General features: G+C 45.6%; 1 protein-coding gene across 1 annotated transcript in view; it reads left to right on the top strand.

Moving 5' to 3' along the window:
• The first annotated feature begins 15,450 nt into the window (after positions 1-15,450).
• Positions 15,451-20,464, top strand: part of pard6a (par-6 family cell polarity regulator alpha) — a 124,254-nt gene continuing 119,240 nt past the window's right edge. The window contains exon 1 of the mRNA XM_049574488.1: positions 15,451-15,843. Coding sequence (XP_049430445.1) covers positions 15,730-15,843 — 114 coding nt within the window. The 5' untranslated portion in view covers positions 15,451-15,729. The remainder of the gene's footprint in view (positions 15,844-20,464) is intronic.

Here is a 20,464-nt window from a genome sequence, read left to right as displayed (position 1 = left end):
TGTTTGAAGCCCTACGGGAGTGCCACCTCTCTGCTGCCCAAGAGCCAAGGATCCCCACTGTTACTGTGAGGGTTTGGGGTAAGAGAGCAGTGTGCATACCTGGTGGAGCGATGAAATTGGTCACTAGCACCTGTCCCAACCAGTTCTCAGTTATTCGAGCCCCCAGAGTCTGGTCTACCAACTGGGTTGTTAGCTTTTCCATGTTTGGTCCAAGTCATCCGGGGCACAGCCTACATCCCAGTGGTTAATGTGGGGATGAACGATGTTCTTCTTTACCCACGGACTGGTCTTGGTGTCTTAGCTGCTGCCCAGGTCGTCAGCCTGCCCGCTGGAGTGACTGAGGTGGAGCCTGAAGTGGCCACTGTCTCTTCCCACCTAGCCACCACCCCAGTGCCAGACCGGGTTGACTCACTGGGTCTGTCTGAGCAGGACAAGTCCAAAACTGCCTTCTGTACACTCTTTGGTCTTTTTGAGTTTAACCGCATGCCCTTTGGTTTATGCAATGCCCCAAGTACCTTCCAGCGGCTGATGCAGAGGATGTTCAGTGCTCAGCAGGGTCAGTCCCTGCTCCTCTACCTTGATGACATAATAGTCTTCTCATCCTCTGTTCAACGACATCTCCAGCGTCTGGTACTGGTCCTTGGCCGGCTCCAACAGGAAGGCCTGAAGGCAAAGCTCGAAAAGTGTGCATTCCCGGAAAAGTTCCGGGAGTATCTGTTGGGGCACAAGTGTCTTGTTTACACCGACAACAACCCATTGAGCTATCTTCAATCTGCCAAACTGGGGGCCACGGAGCACAGACCAACTCACTGCTTTTGATTTTGATATAAAGTATCGATCAGGCCGCAGCAATAGGAACGCCGATGCACTGTCACGGCGGTATGTATCTGGTTCAGATTTGGGCAAACATTTCCTGACTGGTACTTCTGTCCCAACCAGTCTTCAGCAATCCTCATGCCCAGACCCTGTGGTGTCTGCAACTCAGTCCATGGTCTCAGTTCTTCCATCCCACTCTGCGTCTGATCTCCGTTCCTTACAGGAGACTAATCCCCTCCTGAAGGACATCATTTTGGCGGCGAAAGGTTCAGCCTACTCCCACCGAAAGGCAACAGCTCTCCAGGCCAGCTATTGCGCTGTTCCGTCAGTGGAACCGCCTAGTGGAGAGAGATGGTGTTCTTTTCCGTCAGGTTTTCCGTCCAGATGGGGGAGAAGGATTTCTCCAACTCATCCTGCCTGCAGTCCTTAAGCAGGAGAATTTGAACCAGCTACACCAAGAACATGGCCACCAGGGCATTAAACGGACCACTGAACTGGTCCGGGAGCGCTGCTACTGGCCGGGCATGTTTTCTGACATAAAGCAATGGGTCCAAGAGTGCAAGCACTGCCAGGTAGCCAAGGATTCTGGACATGTGCCACACAGCTTTACAAACTTTACAAGTTTGGCGTTCCGAGTCGCCCCCACTCAGACCAGGGGAGAAGCTTTGAGAGTTCTTTGATTCACCAGCTCTGCTGCCTTGTATGGAGTCGCAAAGTCCCGTACCACTCCGTATCACCCTGCAGGCAATGGGCAATGCGTGCAGTTCAATCGGACTCTGCACAACCTCCTTCACACCCTTCCAGCTTCATGGAAGCGGGATTGGGCCTCTTGTTTGCCTCAGGTGCTTTTCTGCTACAACACCACACCTCATCAAGGCACTGGAGAGTCTCCCTTTTACCTGATGTTTGGACAGGAACCACAGCTTCCTGTGGACTTTCTCTTGGGTCGAGTTCAGGACCCAGTACCTGGTGAAGTACAGAACTGGGTGGCCGAACATCAGGCTTCGTGTTGCTTTCAAGGGTGCTCGTGAGCGCTTGCTGGCTGCTGCCAGCCGACAAAAAGAGCGGCATGACCCACCCCATGTCTGACAGTGGGCCAGATGGTGTACCTGAGGGATCACAGTGCTAGGGGCCGCCACAAAATCCAGGATCTTTGGAGCTCGGTGGTCTACCAGGTTGTGAAACCCCCTTTCAGTGATGGTGCAGTGTACACCGTTGCTCCCCTGAGTGACCCTGAGTTCAGTCGTTCAGCCTGAGGCTCCTGCACCACCCTTAGTGATGCCATCGCCACCAGTTTTGGACGTACTGGATGGTGACTCCTCCAGTGACAGTGAGATATTGCTTTTCGTTCCTGAAACCCCTTTGCCCATGGTGGCGGCAGTACCTAGTGTCTCGCGCTCCACTGGCCCGTCTGTTGTGACACCATTGGAAAGCAGATGTGTCACAGGAACCACTCGGCATGTGGGAGTCCTGCACAGCCAGGCTCTTCTGCGTTCCCAACTGACCAGACCAGTACCAGCCAGCAGACATTGCGCTGGACTGTTAGGTCCACAGCTGGTCACCACTCTAACGTACACCATCTTCCCCGTCCAGCTGGCCCCCTGGGTGGTGCAGCCAATGTGCTTCCTGGGCCTGTGTCTTTAGGCCATGGTGCTAGCGGTCAACACCTTGTCTGTCCATCGTCGGGTTGACAGTGCAAAAGTGGGGGGTAGATGTGGCCAGAAGATGTAGTTGCTCTCCATGCCACTGTATGGCACTGTGCCAGGGTCTTACTGCACTGTTGCTGGACGGCACCATGTGAACCTACATAAGCAGTTGCCTGGCGTGGTCGCTTTCTGGTTCCCTCGCGAAGTTAAGCTGCAGATCCACAACTTCACCCTCCTATCGCCAGGGAGGCTGTGCTGGTGTTATTTTGTATTTCCTTATCCTATGAATATTAATTTGGTGTGCATGTAATTTTGTTAGATTTTGTTATTGTCACCATCAGGGTTTTTGTATTGTGCTTTTTTTTGTTACAGACATGTGTTAATTGTCTGTTTGTTTATTTGACAAGTGCTGTGGACCCAGGCAGCAGTTCACTCGCCTGGTGGTGGGTTTTCTTTGCTCTCCTGATTTGTTTGCTGTGTCACAGGTTATTTTCTTTTTATTGTGAACTCCCATCCTTCGGTTTGATCCCTGCTGCCTTGGTAAGCCTCAGCCCTGTCTTCACTCCCCTTTTTGGTTCCCCTTATTGTGCCATTAGTTTTCGGATTAAGCCCTGGTGGCCGACATTTTCAACTAAACTACCTTTTTCTCTCTTTTGTTTATGTTTTGTCCAATAAATTATCTTTAACTGAATACGCCCTAGGGCGGCACGGTGCTGTGGTGGTTAGCACCCTTGCCTCACAGCAAGAGGGTTGCCGGTTCAATCCCAGGCGTGGGAGCCCTTCTGTGCGGAGTTTGCATGTTCTCCCCATGTCAGCGTGGGTTCTCTCTGGGCACTCCAGCTTCCTCCCACAGTCCAAAGACATGCAGACTGGGGACTAGGTTAATTGATAACTCTAAATTGTCCATAGGTGTGAATGTGAGTGTGAATGGTTGTCTGTCTCTATGTGTCAGCCCTGTGATAGTCTGGCGACCTGTCCAGGGTGTACCCTGCCTCTTGCCTGATGTCAGCTGGGATAGGCTCCAGCCCCCCCCGCGACCCTCAAGAGGATGAAGTGGTTAGAAGATGAATGAATGAATGAATGAATGAATACACCCTCTGCCCAAGTGGAATTTTTTTTATCAAGCCTGTGTCCTGCATAATTGCACAAAATAAAAAGTAAAATGTTTTAAAATTCAATATATCAACGTAGTAAAATCTTAATTTAATAATCTCCTGTGGGTGAAATTCTCCCTGGTGGCGTTGTCATGGCAACTTACTGTGCCACTCTGCCACACTTCCACCACCATAAACCTCAAAAGGATCCTCCTTGGGTATCTTCAACTTGATGTAGGCTGCCACCTCATTCTCGGGCTGCAAGGTTTCATGACTGGAGTCCTCCACATTGGTGACAAATGTGACAACGGGGTCAAAGGTTTAACTTGTCATTGACTTGCAAAATAAAAGGAATTTCAGATTGAAAAATAGTGATTTCGATGTCAAAATATTACACATACACTACACATATTTTTTTCATTTGTTTAATTCTGAAAAATGAAAAAATATATGTTTGCTATCACCCACTGCCCATCCGCGTGTAGTTTTTACCTGTGTTCATACCCATCAATTTATCCCATCAAATATATATATATATATATATATATATATATATATATATACATACACACAGTGGTCGAAATGAGGGGGGATTGTTAGAAAATTGACCAAAAAGCATCCCCCTTGTTAATCTAGAATCTGTGTGTGCAGGTGGGGACACAGGGCACATGTCCCCCGCACTTCCCGTATCTGTACCCTCCGTCCCCCGCACTTTTTTGCAGCCGTTACAACCGTTCAATTCGTTTTTAACATGTGGTAACATGTTTTTCCGAGCCGTCTTTAAACGCATCATGAGTAGGCGGTGTCAGGCGGCAACCACAAGCTGTCATGTTGTGATCAGAATAAATCGCACACAGACGAGATGTGTGCTGCTGGGCAGTTCTGCTGTATGTTTAGCAAACCAGCCAGCAAGAAGCAAAAAACTTTGCACAGTTTCTTCCAAACAAACTGTGTAAGTTGAGTAATGCTGTTACATGTAGATAATGTTATCTAAATGATGACTAATTAATAGATGCCAATATATCAAGTTAAGCTAGTTAACAAGAATACTAATGTTATTGTTACCTATGTTAAATCACTTGCTGGCTAGTTTCATGCTAGGAATCCTCTAAGCATAATGTAAATCAAGTGGTCTGAGCAAACAATAGGTTTCTGCACCTCACCATGGCTCTGTGTTCAGCCTCTAAAGAATCAGTATCATGCTGATGTGCATCAACCAATCAAAGGTCAGCTCAGACCACTGCGTTCCTATTGGCTGTTCTACTGCATATGCGCGTTCCCGTACCGCCGGCAGAAGGGGAGAGCAAACGGCAATGGCCAACAGTGCACCAGGTAAAATAGCTATTCCAGCATTGGCTACAACTGCCTACACGGCTAAACAACCCAAAAAAGGAGACTCAAAACCAGAACTCTGTTCCCCGGAGCCCTGGAGGGAGGGGAAGGGTCAGGTGGGGCCGGGCCCGGCCGGAGGGCGGGAGGGTTGGCCCTGGGAGCGGAGCCGTGGGCTCTCCGCGGAGAGGGAGAGCCAAGCCTCGGGGGTATGTGCGGGGCGGGCTGCTGCGCAGTGAGGGAGAGCCGAGGCTCCCAGAGAAGGAGAAATAGAACCAAGTAGGATAAAATACTCGCGTGCTCGGGCTCAGCGCGGAGACGAATGAAACCTAACTCAGATGAGACTCAAAAATCAACCGTTTTCAATTCAATTCAATTTCTGCGCAGAACTTGTGCTCACTATTGCTTTGCACATAATTTTTTCATCTTTTTTGCCACAATAGAAAGAGCAGGGTCAAGGAGGAGACAGCGGACCAGAGGCCAGCAAGGATGATTATAACAGGCTGAGATAAAATATCTATGGCATAAAAGTGACTTGAAGTTAATTTCCACAGCTATGTCACCACTACTATTCCTAATTCTATTTATGAATTTTGCTTTGCACATTTATTATCTATATTATTGCAATAGATAGAAGAGGGACAGGGAGAAACCAGGCAGGTATCAGGACAGGGACCTGACAGCAGCACCAATTATCAGCCCAAGGCTTCACAGGTAGGGAGAACTTATAACTGGCTAAGGAAACGTCTATAGGATGAGAGTTACTCTAAGATTAATTTTCACAGCTATTTCAGAACTACTCTTATTTATACTCTAAAATGTTTTTTGTCTGTATTGCAATAGCAATACTACTGCATTATTTGTGTTTTTAAAGGCAGCAGGTATAGGTCATACCATTTTTCTTTATCTTGATTAATTTTGCACAATTGATGTGTGCACGCAAAAAAATCAAAGCTAAAATGCATCCCCCTTGTTAAAAATTAACAATTCAACCACTGTACACACATATATATCTATATATATATATATATATATAGATATATATGTACAGTGGTTTCCTCCAGACATAAAGTTTTGAATTGAGGCCAAACAGTTCAATTTCGGCTTCGTTTTTGTTTCTCACAGTCTGAGAGTCCTTCGGGTGCTTCTTTGTGTTGTTGTGGTAAATGCTGGTGGCTGCCAGGGGTCCTCTCTCCCTCCCTCCTCTCGTGAGTGTGTGTGTCCATCGCTGCTAAAAAGGAATTACTGTAACCAGCTTATTGGGGCGCTGCTGTTTTGTCTCCACTGCGGCTGCTGCTGTCCCCCCTGCTTCTGCTGTTTTGTCTGCTGTTTTGTCTCCGCTGTGGCTGCTGCTTTGCCTTCACCGCGTCTGCGGCGTGTCTCTGCTGCGGCTTCGCTTTTATGGCACGGTGCCACGCGGCGGTTTTAGAAACCGCTTTGTAGCTCTACTTCAACAAAATAGACCCTTGGTGACTGTTTCAACGTCCGGTGCGGGCAGTGGCTCAGCCGCACGCCGAGGCACGGTTCTCTATTTATATGGAATGCATGTGTGAAAGCGTGGGTTTACACCATTATTTTTGCTTATTTGGATAGGTTTATTTGTATGTTTTGTTTGGGTTGAACTTGATTCGGTCTATTTGTGTAACTCATTTGCTAATTACTTGAATTAATTTGAAAGGTCCTTAATGCAATTAGGAAATTGTTTTGTTTTTCTGTTCTTTAGCCTTATTTTCTTTTTTTTGTTTGGGCTATATTTGTTGAATCCGAATTGGGTAGTTATTGGTTGATATATTTTGTTAAGTTTAAATTTGTGCCCTGCCCCTTTAATTATAATTTTGTTAGATTTTGCTTTGTGTTTTGTTGCAACCCCACTAATTCGTTTTATCTTCCCCTCTTTTCAGTGGCTGGAGGCCGGTGGTGGCGGTGTTGGTGATCTGGTGTTGGCACCCTTCTGTCTTGTCTGCTGTGTTCCTGGGAGTGGGTTACTTCACTGAGTGTGTGTCTGCCACATGTGTCCGGTGATCAGTGTTGGGGAAGTTACTTCTAAAAAGTAGTGTTTGCTCGTTACTCGTTACTTCTTAAAAAAAGTAATCCCTTACTTTACTTAGTTACCCTCTGTGAAAAGTAACTTTTTACATTACTCGTTACTTTTACGTTACTTTTATGGTGCTTGACTTTGGGTAGAACCCCATCTCATTTCCTAAATGTTGCCACTGGTATTTACCACTTTGGTGATAAAATAAAGATTAAAGAGTGAGAGTTAATTTGTGTTAACTAGGCTACATGAATTTGTTACATGACAGATTACTACTACTAATAGCCTATTTGCCAGACCTGCTGCATCACTGAATGAGGAAAACATTAATATTCACAGACACTATCTTTGAACAAATAGTGTCATATTCATGAATAAATCATTTTCTGTTCTGTTATTATGTGTGTAACTGTGAGACTGTGTTTGTGTAACAGACTCATACTTTGCAGTAAGCTACAGACCTGCACGAATAAATTAATTCATTTTCTCTTCTGGTATGGTATGGTAGGTACTTTATTAACCCCTCGGGGGGAAATTTCAATGTCACAGCAGCAATTTAAAATACACAAAATAGGAGCTGCTGCAACAGGCTGCCATTCACACAGCGCCAGGAAGGATGGCAGGTTATGATTGTTCTGTTTTCTGTTAACACAATGCTGCATTTTATTGATGTTTTGGGGGTTGTTTTGATTTCGTTTGAGGTTCCGGGGTCGTATGTTGCCCATGTCTGAGGTCTGACTAGCGAGGTTAACGGTACATTAAACAACACTTACCCAGCCATACAAGTGCAGTTCGCTGTCAGTATATAGTTGGTTGACTTGTTCAGAATCGCCCAGGTCTTGTACATTAGTTAACGTTACTGTTTTGTGTCCTTGTCGCTGGCTCGGCAGTACTTCAGTCCGTAGAGCACAAAAACCATCAGATAAATCCCGGTATTCAATATCTTGGACATGACCGCAAAGTACAAAATTATACACATGAAGGGATTTATATGCCTTGAGTTTTTCATGCGTATAAATGCTGGGTTTCTCCACAAGATATAAAAAAATGTCCGGCCACTGTAGCTTAGGCCATTTCGTTGGGTCGGAAACCTCACTCCGTTGCTAATTGTTAGCGTATTACAATAAGCTAACCTGTCTTCGGTTGACAAACCGTTAAAATAATCTGAGGAGGTGTGTGTATCTTCCATATTCCTCATACGATTCTTGATTTTGGCGCTCCTGTCTGTACTGTTGACATGGCAACTGTCACAGTTCCTGCCTAGTGCGCAGCTGAGGCAGACAGGCAGTGTCACCGTCAAATCTGTCCCCGGGAAAAGTAACGTTGTGCCCAACTGACAAAGTAACTACGTTCCTTTATCATATTTTCAGTAGTAATGCGTTACACTACTTTTTACCCAATAAAAGTAGTTACGTTACTGTAACGCGTTACACACAACACTGCTGGTGATATAAGCTGATTTGTTTTTTTTTGGTGGATCCTTCCCCTGCACTAGGCCCCGTCCATCAACTAGGCCTCAGCCCTGATCAGTTTCCTTTTCCCCTCCCTGCGTGACATTTTTAATTACGGTTTTTACCTAATTTGTTTAATAAAGTGTATTTTTATCAATTGGAACCACGTCTCACGCCTCTTGAGTAAACGTACCTGTGTGTCTTGTATTGCAAAAATAATTCTCTGGGTGAAATTCCCAGGGTGGCGTTGTTGATAGCCTTAGCTTTCCTATCCTTACTCCTCCTCCTCGCCACATTTGCAAACTCCAAACGTGCTTTCATGTGTTTTGCACTGAGGAGAGGCTTCTGTCAAGCCACTCTGCCATAAAGCCCAGATTGGTGGAGGGCTGCAGTGATGGTTGTCCTTCTGTCCATCTCCACACAGGATTGCTCAGTTTCGCCGGGTGACCAGCTCTTGGTAGAGTGCTGGTTGTGCCAAACTTAATCTTTTACAGAATTATGGAGGCCACTGTGCTCTTGGGAATTTTCAGTGCAGCAGAATTTTTTTTGTAGCCTTCCCCAGATTTGTGCCTTGCAGCAATCCTGTCTCCAAGCTCTGCAGGCAGTTCCTTTAACCTCATGGCTTGATTCTTGCTCTGATATGCATTGTCACCTGTGAGGCCTTTTATAGCGAGGTGTGTGCCTTTCCAAATCATGTCCAATCAGTTTCATTTGCCACAGTTGGACTCCAATCAAGGTGAAGAAACATCTCAGTAATGATCAAGGGGAATGAGAGGCACCTGAGCAGAATTTCAGGTGTTGATGCAAAGGGTCTGAATATGTATGCCAATATGATATTTCAGTTTTATATTTTCAATGAATTTGCAAAAAATTCTAAAATTCTATTTACACTTTGTCATTATGGGGTACTGAGTGTAGATTAATGTGGGGGAAAAAGTAATTTAAATGATTGTAGCATCTGGCTGTAACATAACAAAAGTGACAAAATTGAAGGGGGTCTGAATACTTTCTGAATGCACTGTATGCATATATACGTATGTGTATATGTATATATATATATATATATATATATATATACATATATATATATGTATATATATATATATATATACACATATATATATATACTCCGAGAACAGTCACCTTATCGTGGTGGAGGAGTTTGAGTGCCCTAATGACCCTAGGAGCTATGCTGTCGGGGGCATTTTGCCCCTGGTAGGGTTTCCCATGGCAGATTGGTTCTGGGTGAAGGGTGAGACGAAGAACGGTTAAGAAGACCCTTCATGATGGATACAAACAAGGACACGTGTACCCGGCCCGGAGGGTTACCGGGGCCCCGCCCTGGAGCCAGGCCTGGGGTGGGGGCCCGTGGACGAGCGCCTGGTGGTTGGGCCTTCGCCCATGGGGTCCGGCCGGGCCCAGCCCGAACCAGCTACATGGGCTCATCCCCCTGCAGGCCCACCACCCGCAGAGGGATCCAGAAGGGTTCAGTGCATTGTGGATTGGGCAGCAGACCAAGGCGGGGGCCTTGGCGGTCCGATCCTCAGTTACAGAAGTTGGCTCTTGGGACATGGAATGTCACCTCTCTGGCGGGGAAGGAGCCGGAGCTTGTGGAAGAGGTTGAGCGCTACCGGCTAGATATAGTCGGCCTCACCTCAACACATAGTTCCGGCTCTGGAACCCTAGTCCTTGAGAGGGGTTGGACTCTCTCCTTCGCTGGAGTTGCTCCGGGTGAGAGGCGGAGGGCCGGGGTGGGCTTTCTGATAGCCCCCAGACTCTCTGCCTGTACGTTGGGGTTTACCCCGGTAGACAAAAGGGTTGCTTCCCTGCGCCTTCGGGTCGGGGAACGGGTCTTGACTGTTTTGGCAACAATTAAATCGTAGGCAACTGGACTTTGATTTTGTCTAGAAGACGTTTCGCCTCTTATCCAAGCAGCTTCATCAGTTCTCAACGCATCGGTCTGACTAGTCCTCACTAGTCTGACAAACAGTGGAGTAAGACTCAGGTTTTTAACCTCTGTGGAGGTGTACACCCACCACCCTCATAAGACAATACTTCTTTAGTGGAGTTTCACTGGACCATTGTTTGGGTCAGGTGAGTCACACTAGTGAACGACAGTCGTTAGGAGTGAGTGGGGCCACTGGTGAGCAACAGTCGTTAGGCATAATGTGTGGTTACCAGTGAACGACTGTCGTTGTGTTTCTTTGAGCCACTTGAGGTTAGTTTCGGGCAGTCTTTGTTGTTCAGTCTCTTAGGTACAGCAGCAAGGGCCGCATTGTAAATGGTGTCTCAGGCCACTTCCCCCTATTTAGAGACGGCCGTCTGTTGCTCACCAGTGGCCCCACTCACTCCTAACGACTGTCATTCACTAGTGTGACTCACCTGACCCAAACAATGGTCCAGTGAAACTCCACTAACGAAGTATTGTTTTATGAGGGTGGTGGGTGTACACCTCCACAGAGGTTAAAAACCTGAGTCTTACTCCACTGTTTGTCAGACTAGTGAGGACTAGTCAGACCGATGCGTTGAGAACTGATGAAGCCGCTTGGATAAGAGGTGAAACGTCTTCTAGACAAAATCAAAGTCCAGTTGCCTACGATTTAATTGTTGCCAAAATGGAATTGACCTGGATAAATGAGAATATCCACAGTCTTGACTGTTGTCTGTGCTTATGCACCGAACAACAGTTCAGAGTACCCACCCTTTTTGGAGTCCCTGGGACGGGTGCTGGACAGTGCCCCGACCGGGGACTCCATTGTTCTGCTGGGGGACTTTAATCCCCGAACCCGCTCGTGGTCACCAGAGGTGAGAGGAGCCGTCAGGCTGAAGAAGGAGGCCTACAGGGCATGGTTGGTCTGTGGGTCTCCAGAAGCAGCTGACCGGTACCGGCAGGCCAAGCGGAGCACAGCGGCGGCAGTCCTGGAGGCAAAAACTCGGGGTGGGAGGAGTTCGGTGAGGCCATGGAGGAAGACTATCGATTGGCTCCAAAGAGGTTCTGACAAACCATCCGGCGCCTCAGGGAGGGGAGGCAGCAACTTGCTCACAATGTTTACAGTGGGGGCGGGGAGCTGCTGACGTCAACTGGGGACATTGTCGGGCGGTGGAAGGAATACTTTGAGGAGCTCCTCAATCCCACCAACACGTATTCCAATGAGGAAGCAGAGATGGGGGTTTCGGGGGCGGGTCATCCAATTTCTGGGGCAGAAGTTGCTGAGGTAGTGAAACAACTCCGAGGCGGCGGAGCCCCGGGGGTGGATGAGATTTGTCCTGGATATCTCAAGGCTCTGAATGTTGTAGGGCTGTCCTGGCTGACACGCCTCTGCAACATTGCGTGGACATCGGGGGCAGTGCCTCTGGAGTGGCAGACCGGGGTGGTGGTCCCCATCTTCAAGAAAGGGGACCAGAGGGTGTGTTCCAACTACAGGGGGATCACACTCCTCAGCCTACCCGGTAAGGTCTACTCCAGGGTGCTGGAGAAGAGGGTCCGGTCGATAGTTGAACCTCAGATTGAGGAGGAGCAATGTGGTTTTCGTCCCGGACGCGGAACCGTGGACCAGCTCTTTACCCTCGCCAGGGTGCTGGAGGGGGCATGGGAGTTTGCCCAACCAGTCCACATGTGTTTTGTGGATTTGGAGAAGACTTATGACCGTGTCCCCAGGGGCATCCTGTGGGGGTGCTCTGGGAGTATGGGGTTGGTGGCCCCTTGCTAAGCGCCATCCAGTCCCTGTACCGAAGGAGCATGAGTCTGGTTCGCGTGGCCGGCAGTAAGTCAGACCTGTTCCCGGTGAGGGTTGGACTCCGCCAGGGCTGCCCTTTGTCACTGGTTCTGTTCATAACTTTTATGGACAGAATTTCTAGGCACAGCCGAGTGGTGGAGGGTGTCAGGTTTGGTAACGGGAGGATCTCGTCCCTGCTTTTTGCAGATGACTTGCTCCTCCTAGCTCCATCGAACAGTGACCTCCAGCTCTCGCTGGGGCGGTTCGCAGCCGAGTGTGAAGCGGCTGGGATGAGAATCAGCACCTCCAAGTCTGAGGCCATGGTCCTCAGCCGGAAAAGGGTGGATTGCCCACTCCAGGTCAGGGGGGAGGTCCTTCCTCAGGTGGAGGAGTTTAAGTATCTCGGGGTCTTGTTCACGAGTGAGGGTAGGATGGAGCGGGAGATTGACAGGCGGATTGGGGCGGCGTCAGCAGTGATGCAGGCGCTTAACCGGTCCGTTGTGGTGAAGAGGGAGCTTAGCCAGAAAGCGAAGCTCTCAATTTACCGGTCAATCTACCTTCCAACCCTCACCTATGGTCACAAGCTCTGGGTAGTGACCGAAAGAATGAGATCGTGAGTACAAGCGGCCGAAATGAGTTTCCTCCGCAGGGTGGCTGGGCTCAGCCTTAGGGATAGGGTGAGGAGCTCAGACATCCGGGAGGGACTCCGAGTAGAGCCGCTGCTCCTCTACATCGAGAGGAGCCAGTTGAGGTGGTTCGGGCATCTGGCAAGGATGCCTTCCGGACGCCTCCCTTGGGAGGTGTTTCGGGCATGTCCAACCAGGAGGAGACCTCAGGGCTGCCCCAGAACACGCTGGAGGGACTACATCACCCGGCTGGCCTGGGAACGCCTCGGGGTTCCCGCGGAAGAGCTGACGGAAGTGGCTGGGGAGAGGACTATCTGGGCTTCTTTGCTGAGGCTGCTGCACTATGAGCTCTCTAAGATATGACAGAGCCTGACCATTTAAAGCTTTGTAAGTTAACAGTAGGATTTTAAATTCAATTCTGGATTTTACAGGGAGCCAGTGCAGAGAAGCTAAAGCAGAAGAAATGTAATCTTGTTTCTTAGTTCCTGTCAGTACACGTGCCACTGCTTTCTGAACTAGCCGAGAGTTTTCAAAGATTTATTAGAGCTACCTGATAATGGGGAGTTACAGTAATCCAGCCTAGAGGTAACAAAAGCGTGGACTAATTTTTCTGCATCTTTTTGGGACAGGATAGGCCTAATTTTCGCAATGTTACACAGATGAAAAAACGCAGTCCGTGAGGTTTGTCTTAAATGGGAGTTAAAAGACAAATCTTGGTCAAATATGACTCCGAGGTTTCTTACGGTAGTGCTAGAGGCCACAGTAATACCATCCAGAGAAACCAAATCATCAGATAAAGAGTTTCTGAGGTGATTGGGGCCAAGAACAAGAACTTCAGTTTTGTCTGAATTTAACATCAGAAAATTGGAGCTCATCCATTTTTGTGTCTTTAAGGCATTTTTGAAGTCATCCGCATAGCAATGGAAATTGACAGAGTGATTTCTAATGATGTTACCTAAGGGAAGCATATATAAAGTGAACAGAACTGGTCCAAGCACAGAAACTTGTAGAACTCCAAAACAAACTTTAGTACGTAGAGATGATTCATCATTAATATGAAGGAGCTGAAGGAACTGTGATGAAATAAATTATTTAAGTATGTTATGTAGCTCCGCAAAAAAAAAAAAACAGTTCCCCCAGTCTGTTGCCAGGCAACGCAGCACACACGCCAGGAACTCACAAGCTACTTTGTATTTACATTGATCTGCAACTGTGCAACTTCGTCCAGTTCGGCTGATGAAACGTTGACAAACCTGGATGTTGGCACAGCTGGATTCAAACACACCTGGAGGTCTGCACAGAAGAGTCCTGGCTTTCCTCTTCCTCATCCTCTCCTGACGATCACTCATAATTTAGTTCAAATGTAATTTTGGGGAAAATATCCATCTTGGTGTAACGCTATAGTGTCAGTTTGCGTCAATGTAGCCAGTGTGACAGTTGGTTAATTAACGGTTGTATTTATATTTAAAACACCTGTGAGCGGAGTGATTTTACTATTTCATGTCCTAGTGATGTTGTACTCTATATCAGCACTCATGGAAAGCCTCTAGTCCAATCAAATTACTCATTTGGAACTAACTGTTGTATAATTTGCATTTGTCATAGTGACTTAATCACACACCATTCCATTTGTTGTGCTAATCTCAACATTTGTTTATTGTATTTCATATCACAGGCCCACAAATATTTATCCATATCTTATCATTATCAGACTTTGATCATTTGCCTTCCCCTCCCTGTGTCCAAGGATATTCATCTATTTTATAGGCTATTTATTGTTCTATATCATCACACTATTATTAATACAAGAAGGTGATTTTAATACGGAGTAACCACTGTATGTGAATGCATGGATGGGACAGACCTGTGCAGCACTGAAATTTAAATGAACTGTGATAAACTGGAGCTTCTGCACTTTGATTACCTTCTGTGAAACAACACAACCTTCATCCTTTACAAATCAACATGAGGTCTTCTGAACTAATTATGGTGAAAGTAACGTAAAAGTAGTGTAATAAGTAACTCATTATTGGTCACAGAGAGTAATATTGTAAAGTAACTTATTACTTTCAAATGAAGGTAACTCGTAACATATAATGTATTACATCTTGAGAGTAATTTGCCGAACACTGCTGAGCACTTGACCTGCTTTACTATTGTTCTGCTGAAGTGGCCACCATCACCTTAACCCAATGATGAAGTGCTTACAGATGCAGGGTACAAAAAGTCTCATGAAGAGAAGGAAGCCACAGTCTGTTGTCTAACACACTATCTAACTGTGTGTAAATGTTACAGGTTTAAGCACTGTGACGATGCCAATGGCGATGTTACAGAGTCAAGTTAAGTTTACATTGCGGCAACAAGCGCATAATCCTTGAGACTCCAAGGCAGCCATAATAAACAACAGCCTACTATCAGTATTTCACAGTAAATTAAGTACGGCTAGGCTGAATAACTAGATAATAATATAATAGGTGCAGTGGGTTCCTTCTGTAGCTGAAGTGGCAAACACACACACACACACACACACACACACACGGGCGCACTGCCTATATTTACGCCCCTTATTTTTTTTCATCCTGCATAAAACTCTACACTTTTAGGGGTAAGGACCTCTGAGATTCTTAAATAAGAAATGGAAACAGCAGTCCCACAGAGGGGTAGTATGCTGGTTATAGTAGCATCGTCAGTATCATGCGTATTAATATCCTACAGCAGCAGTAATCTAATGTTGTGGTGTTATCACTCTAGCCAGCGTCATGGCCCGCCCTCCCTACTGTCCAGTGTAGTCAGGTTGGGAAGGAGGACGGGTTAAACTGGCAATTCACATAGCACTGGATTTACCGGACTCCACTTGTCGCGAGCCCTGTTTTTTTCTGTCAGTGTCGCAGCAAACGATAACAGCGCGCTGTGACATAGGTCGGCACGAGACACAAACACAGGAGCGAGACCTGGCTCGTTCTTTTTTTTCGTTTACCGAGGACAGAGGGGGAAACAACAACCATAACTCCGGTGGATGGCTTTATCCGCAGTGTCTCAGCCAGCCAGCCAACCGGGGAGCAGAATGTCAAGACAGCAGCACCGGACGCCGTTAAAACTCACCGACAACGTGGTGGAGGTCAAGAGCAAAGTGAGTACTTGGCGAATGGGGTTGTTTGTTAATGTAAGTGGTTATGATAGGATACGGGCTCTGGTTTATGCTTCCGCTCTGCCGGTGCACTGACATCACCAACAGAAACCGATGCACGTTTACCGTTCCACCCTGCCAGTTCAGGGACACACTGTGCATGAAAAGCGACTGGGTGCAGCTGAAAGGCGGCCTGGATGAGTTTACTGTACACGGACTAATCGACCCCGCCGCGCCGTTTAGTTATTTAGTCGTTACCCCTCCGTGTCTCTACTAAGCAATCTCCTCCTGTCCCTATACTACCTTTCAGTATCTCTTGGTTAGTATTTATAGCTCCAGTCAATTAAGTTAGCCTGCTTGCAGCTGTGTTACTGTAATACTGCAGTGTAGTGTTACTTTATTCCGATGTACAGCCTGTCAGTGTTGACACGTTACACTAGGCTACAGCAGGTGTTGCGTTTGCGTTATACTTCGTAACTACATTCCGCAGGCTAGTCTGTAGTTTTGAAGTAATGGTAGGCCTCGTTACTCTATGAGAGTATTTTTATTTGGGGAGGCAACAAGACCACTTACTCTGTTCGAGCTGTAGAAACACCCCACTTGATGATGGAGATGTTAAAACCTCCTCCCCCCTCTCAAACAGGGAAAATAGAATCATGTTAAAGCTTAACATCAGTCACGGAGGTTTATTTTGCCAACCAATTTCTAAACTTAGAGTCACTAGCGGCGCTGGGCCCAAATCGTTTCTTTCATTCACACACTACTTTTCATTCACATATGCAGCTAAATGCATTCAGTGTAGGTTGTCATAAAGGTTGTAGCACTGCATCATTAGTAGTATGAGGTCGACACCTACAAAGCCAGGATTGGCGTTTGATCAGGTTTATTTTAGCCAGCAGCCATACCCATGCCAGGCCTGATCGGCGTGATACCAATATATTTCTTTCGTACATTAATATGTTAAATATCATAAAACAGATCCAAGACTTTGAAACCTATTGTTATACAAACATTTAAATACAAGTAAGAGTATGATACTGGAAGACACTGTGGTAAGCTGTGTTTGTTTTCCTAATACTGTGAATAATGTGCACTACGGTTGCTCTTCTCCCTTTATCAAGTGTCTTGTCTTAGGTCTTGTGTCTGTTGGTGTTGTGTGTGGCTTACATGTGGATCAGCATGGTTATTGTGTGTTGGCCTTAAGTTTACAGACTTGACTGTCGAACAATTGCCATTGCTTGGCAGTTAAATTTTCCCTTTATATAATTAGTTAAACAAGACTGAACACGGTGTCATTGTTTTTCTCAAGTGCAGTTGTGGTGGCTGAAGTAAATGTTTTGGAATCAATCAAGCACATTTGTGCTGCATCATTTTGTCAGGACATCTTGCTGTGGAAGCAGTTTATAGCACAGTTTTATTAGTATTTGATCACTGAGATTCATCCATAATTTTAAAGTCAAGTTTTATATTGAAGTCAAGTCTCAGTTGTAATGAAATGATGTGACTGAGGTCCTACCTTGGTGAAACCTGCCCTCCTCCAGCACACAGTCGTAGTGATACTATCTAATAATCTAATTACTTGGATAAAAACATGATTTTTTTTTTTACATGTAGACAGGCAGGGAGTCATGTTGTCATGTGACATAACATTTTCACTGCTCGAAGTTGCTACATGTTGTTATGTTAGGAATTGATCAGCAGCCTGTCATACTAGTGATGCATATTCATGTTTTCATCATAATCTGAATTATACAGGCTGCTACTGTTCCATTGTGACATTAAAAATGGCCCACTTTACATGTTATGCACACCAGTACAGTGAGTTATGGCAATAGCGCTGTTTAGCCATTTACATAATTACATAAACCTAACTTTCCCTGTAACAATCCATTAGACAAGAATTTCCAGTGGTCTAATTTCTGGTATGCATCTCCCCACCCCAAACAGCATGTTTCCTGTGAGGTACAATCACACCTTGTCAAAACAATTCTAAGTATGCCTCTCCACTGATACCACGTCATGTTGATCATCACAGGCCTCTCTCTACTACCATTACAAATGCTATGCTTCACTCTCCAGTTTAAGGAAAAGTAACAAAACAATTCCTGCCAGTGATGCATCCCACCATCCAGGTATTTCTGCTTGAGGATTGATGAGGTTGGGTAGTCCAGAGAGAGTTCAGGGATTTAGATTTAAGACATTTAGAATGGAGCTGTATGAGTTACATATCCAGAATATACCTTAAAGAAGGCTGTTTGACCAGGTCACGAGAGCCGCTGTGTGGCTATAGTCTCTCGTTCATCAGCTAACATTAGCACAAAGGACACATCCACAGTGAGCAGGGTAGCCGATTCAGCAAGAAAGACTGGAAAGTCTCTTAGTGATGGCTGTTCAGCTTGTGTGTATATGACTGTGGCATTAAACAGATATGTTTATTCATGTATTCATTAAACTGACAGAGCTCAGAGAGCTTGTGGGACATAGCAAACTCACCACTGACACAAAGTTAGCAATAGAAACAACACCAATACTATGCGTTCTAATGTTAGTAGTAATGTAGTGTTGATATAGTAGGCCATGAAAATGTTGAAAAACAGTATTTTCTAACATGTATAATGTGTTAAGAAAGAAATCACTGATTTTGCTATACCCAGACTTGCCCATTTCAGCCAGACCGTAATCCCCGCTTTATGCAAAGAGGCTAAATTATGTTACTTTTCATGCATTTAACATTTTAAGAATCAAGAAAATTTATTTGGCATTTCTACTTTTTGTTCTATCAAAAAATGTACTGAACCGTGACACCACTGTATCTTATGTAATCAAACCATGTTTTTTCTGAACCATTACACACCTACTCTGTACCCATTCAAAAGAACACAGTGCATAAGAGTGGATCAGTGATGAGGCATTTAAACTTGTGAAACACTCTGAGTTTGCACACAGTGTCAATAGTAAGTTTACAATCGTAAGCTCTATGTGGAGCATACATGTAAGATTAACTGAGAACATGTCCAGCTTGGCCACAGTTCAAAAGGTCAGACTTATGGCTGGCTTTGACTACACAATATTTTTGTCTGTTACAGTGGTCACCGTGTCAGATAAGGTGCCATCTTTCATATCCTGTGTGATGTCATGGGAGGTGCTAGGGTACAACTTCTGGGAACAAGAATGTAAAAAACAATGACACCCAAAGTAGTGTGTTTGTTACAGGCCTGACACATGCACATGCACAGATAGACCCTAGGTGATGCTTAAGCACCTGCCCTTTTGACCTCTGCCTAGATAAGTGCCCTTCTTGCAAGACCTATTTTTTTTTATTTCTTTTAAAAAAGATTTATTTTAGTTTTTAAATTTGCACCATGGTATCAGTTCTTTTTCTTTTTTGGCCTTTATTGGAAAGGACAGATTAAGTGGAAGGACACTGCAAATGGGGCAAATGGGACACACAATCCACCCACCGAGCCACTGGGCGGCTTGGACCATGTTATAAGTTCTTAACTAAAAGCATACTGTATGCCTGACAACTGCATTTGAGTCAATCTCTTTGCCCTCCCTCTTTACCTTCCCTTGATTTTACAGCCACCACAGTTAACACACCCAAATCGAGTGCCCTGTGGCACAGCATCCATATCTCCTTTCTTTATGGACAGCCAGGTAACAATAGTGTTTGCAAGCCTTGGCATTGTTGGTTGCTGTTGTGAAATTAAACCACTGTTAAAACATGAATACAGCCAGTCTGACTTAGGCAACAACCCACCATTACACTTAAAAACAAGTCAGCTTTAAAATAATGTTTGCATCCCCCACACACTGCTGTGGACCACAAGATGCAGAGGAGGAGATGAGAGGCACTGAGCTGCTGCTGCTATTCTTTAGGAATATTTAAAGGTTATTTAGAAGATAATTACATGAATTAGTACATGACAGTTTAAAAAAGAAAGAGAAGGAGAAGAAAATAAGGTGAAGAATGAGCTGAAGAGGAAAACATTGAGAAGAGGAGAGTGACAGAGAGAAGAGGAGAGGAGAGGAAAGGAGAGGAGAACAAAATCAGGAGGAGAACAGAGCAGGATGCACTTAGCCTGACTGTTTCAGCTGGACACAGGACTACTTTGTAGTTTGGAGTGTAGATTGATTTATTGTGGTATTTATTCAGAGAACAGCATTTTTCAATTTTTTTTGAAATTTTTTGATTTGAAGTCCTCTGAAGCGTTCACAGTTTGCATTGTTTTTGTGGTTGTTAACTGTTGCATAGATGTGCAAAGCGAGTTTGGATGAGTAGCAGCTGCGAGGTACCTATAGTGCAGATCCTGAGACACCTCATATGCAAGCTTGACAGACATTTTCCCTTCTCATTACTGTGCACAAAGGTACTGTATGTACTTAGGCCTCAAGAGCGCTTCTGTTGCCAGCAGACCCATAGAAACTTCTTAACAGGGTGCACTTTGCCAGCGCACAAAACTTTTCTTCCCACATGTGCACTGGTGTGACCTGTTTGTTTCTGCTTGTGCAACTGCCTCACAAATAGTCTATGCACAGCACTGTTATTACTGGCTGTCTTGTTTTCAATCAGTTCAATCAATTTTTATTTATAAAGCCCAATATCACAAATCACAATTTGCCT

Source organism: Epinephelus fuscoguttatus, linkage group LG4, assembly GCF_011397635.1.
Source record: "Epinephelus fuscoguttatus linkage group LG4, E.fuscoguttatus.final_Chr_v1".
NCBI lineage: Eukaryota > Metazoa > Chordata > Actinopteri > Perciformes > Serranidae > Epinephelus > Epinephelus fuscoguttatus.
Note: the sequence above shows the minus strand (reverse complement) of the source record. Positions and strands in the feature narration are given on the sequence as shown.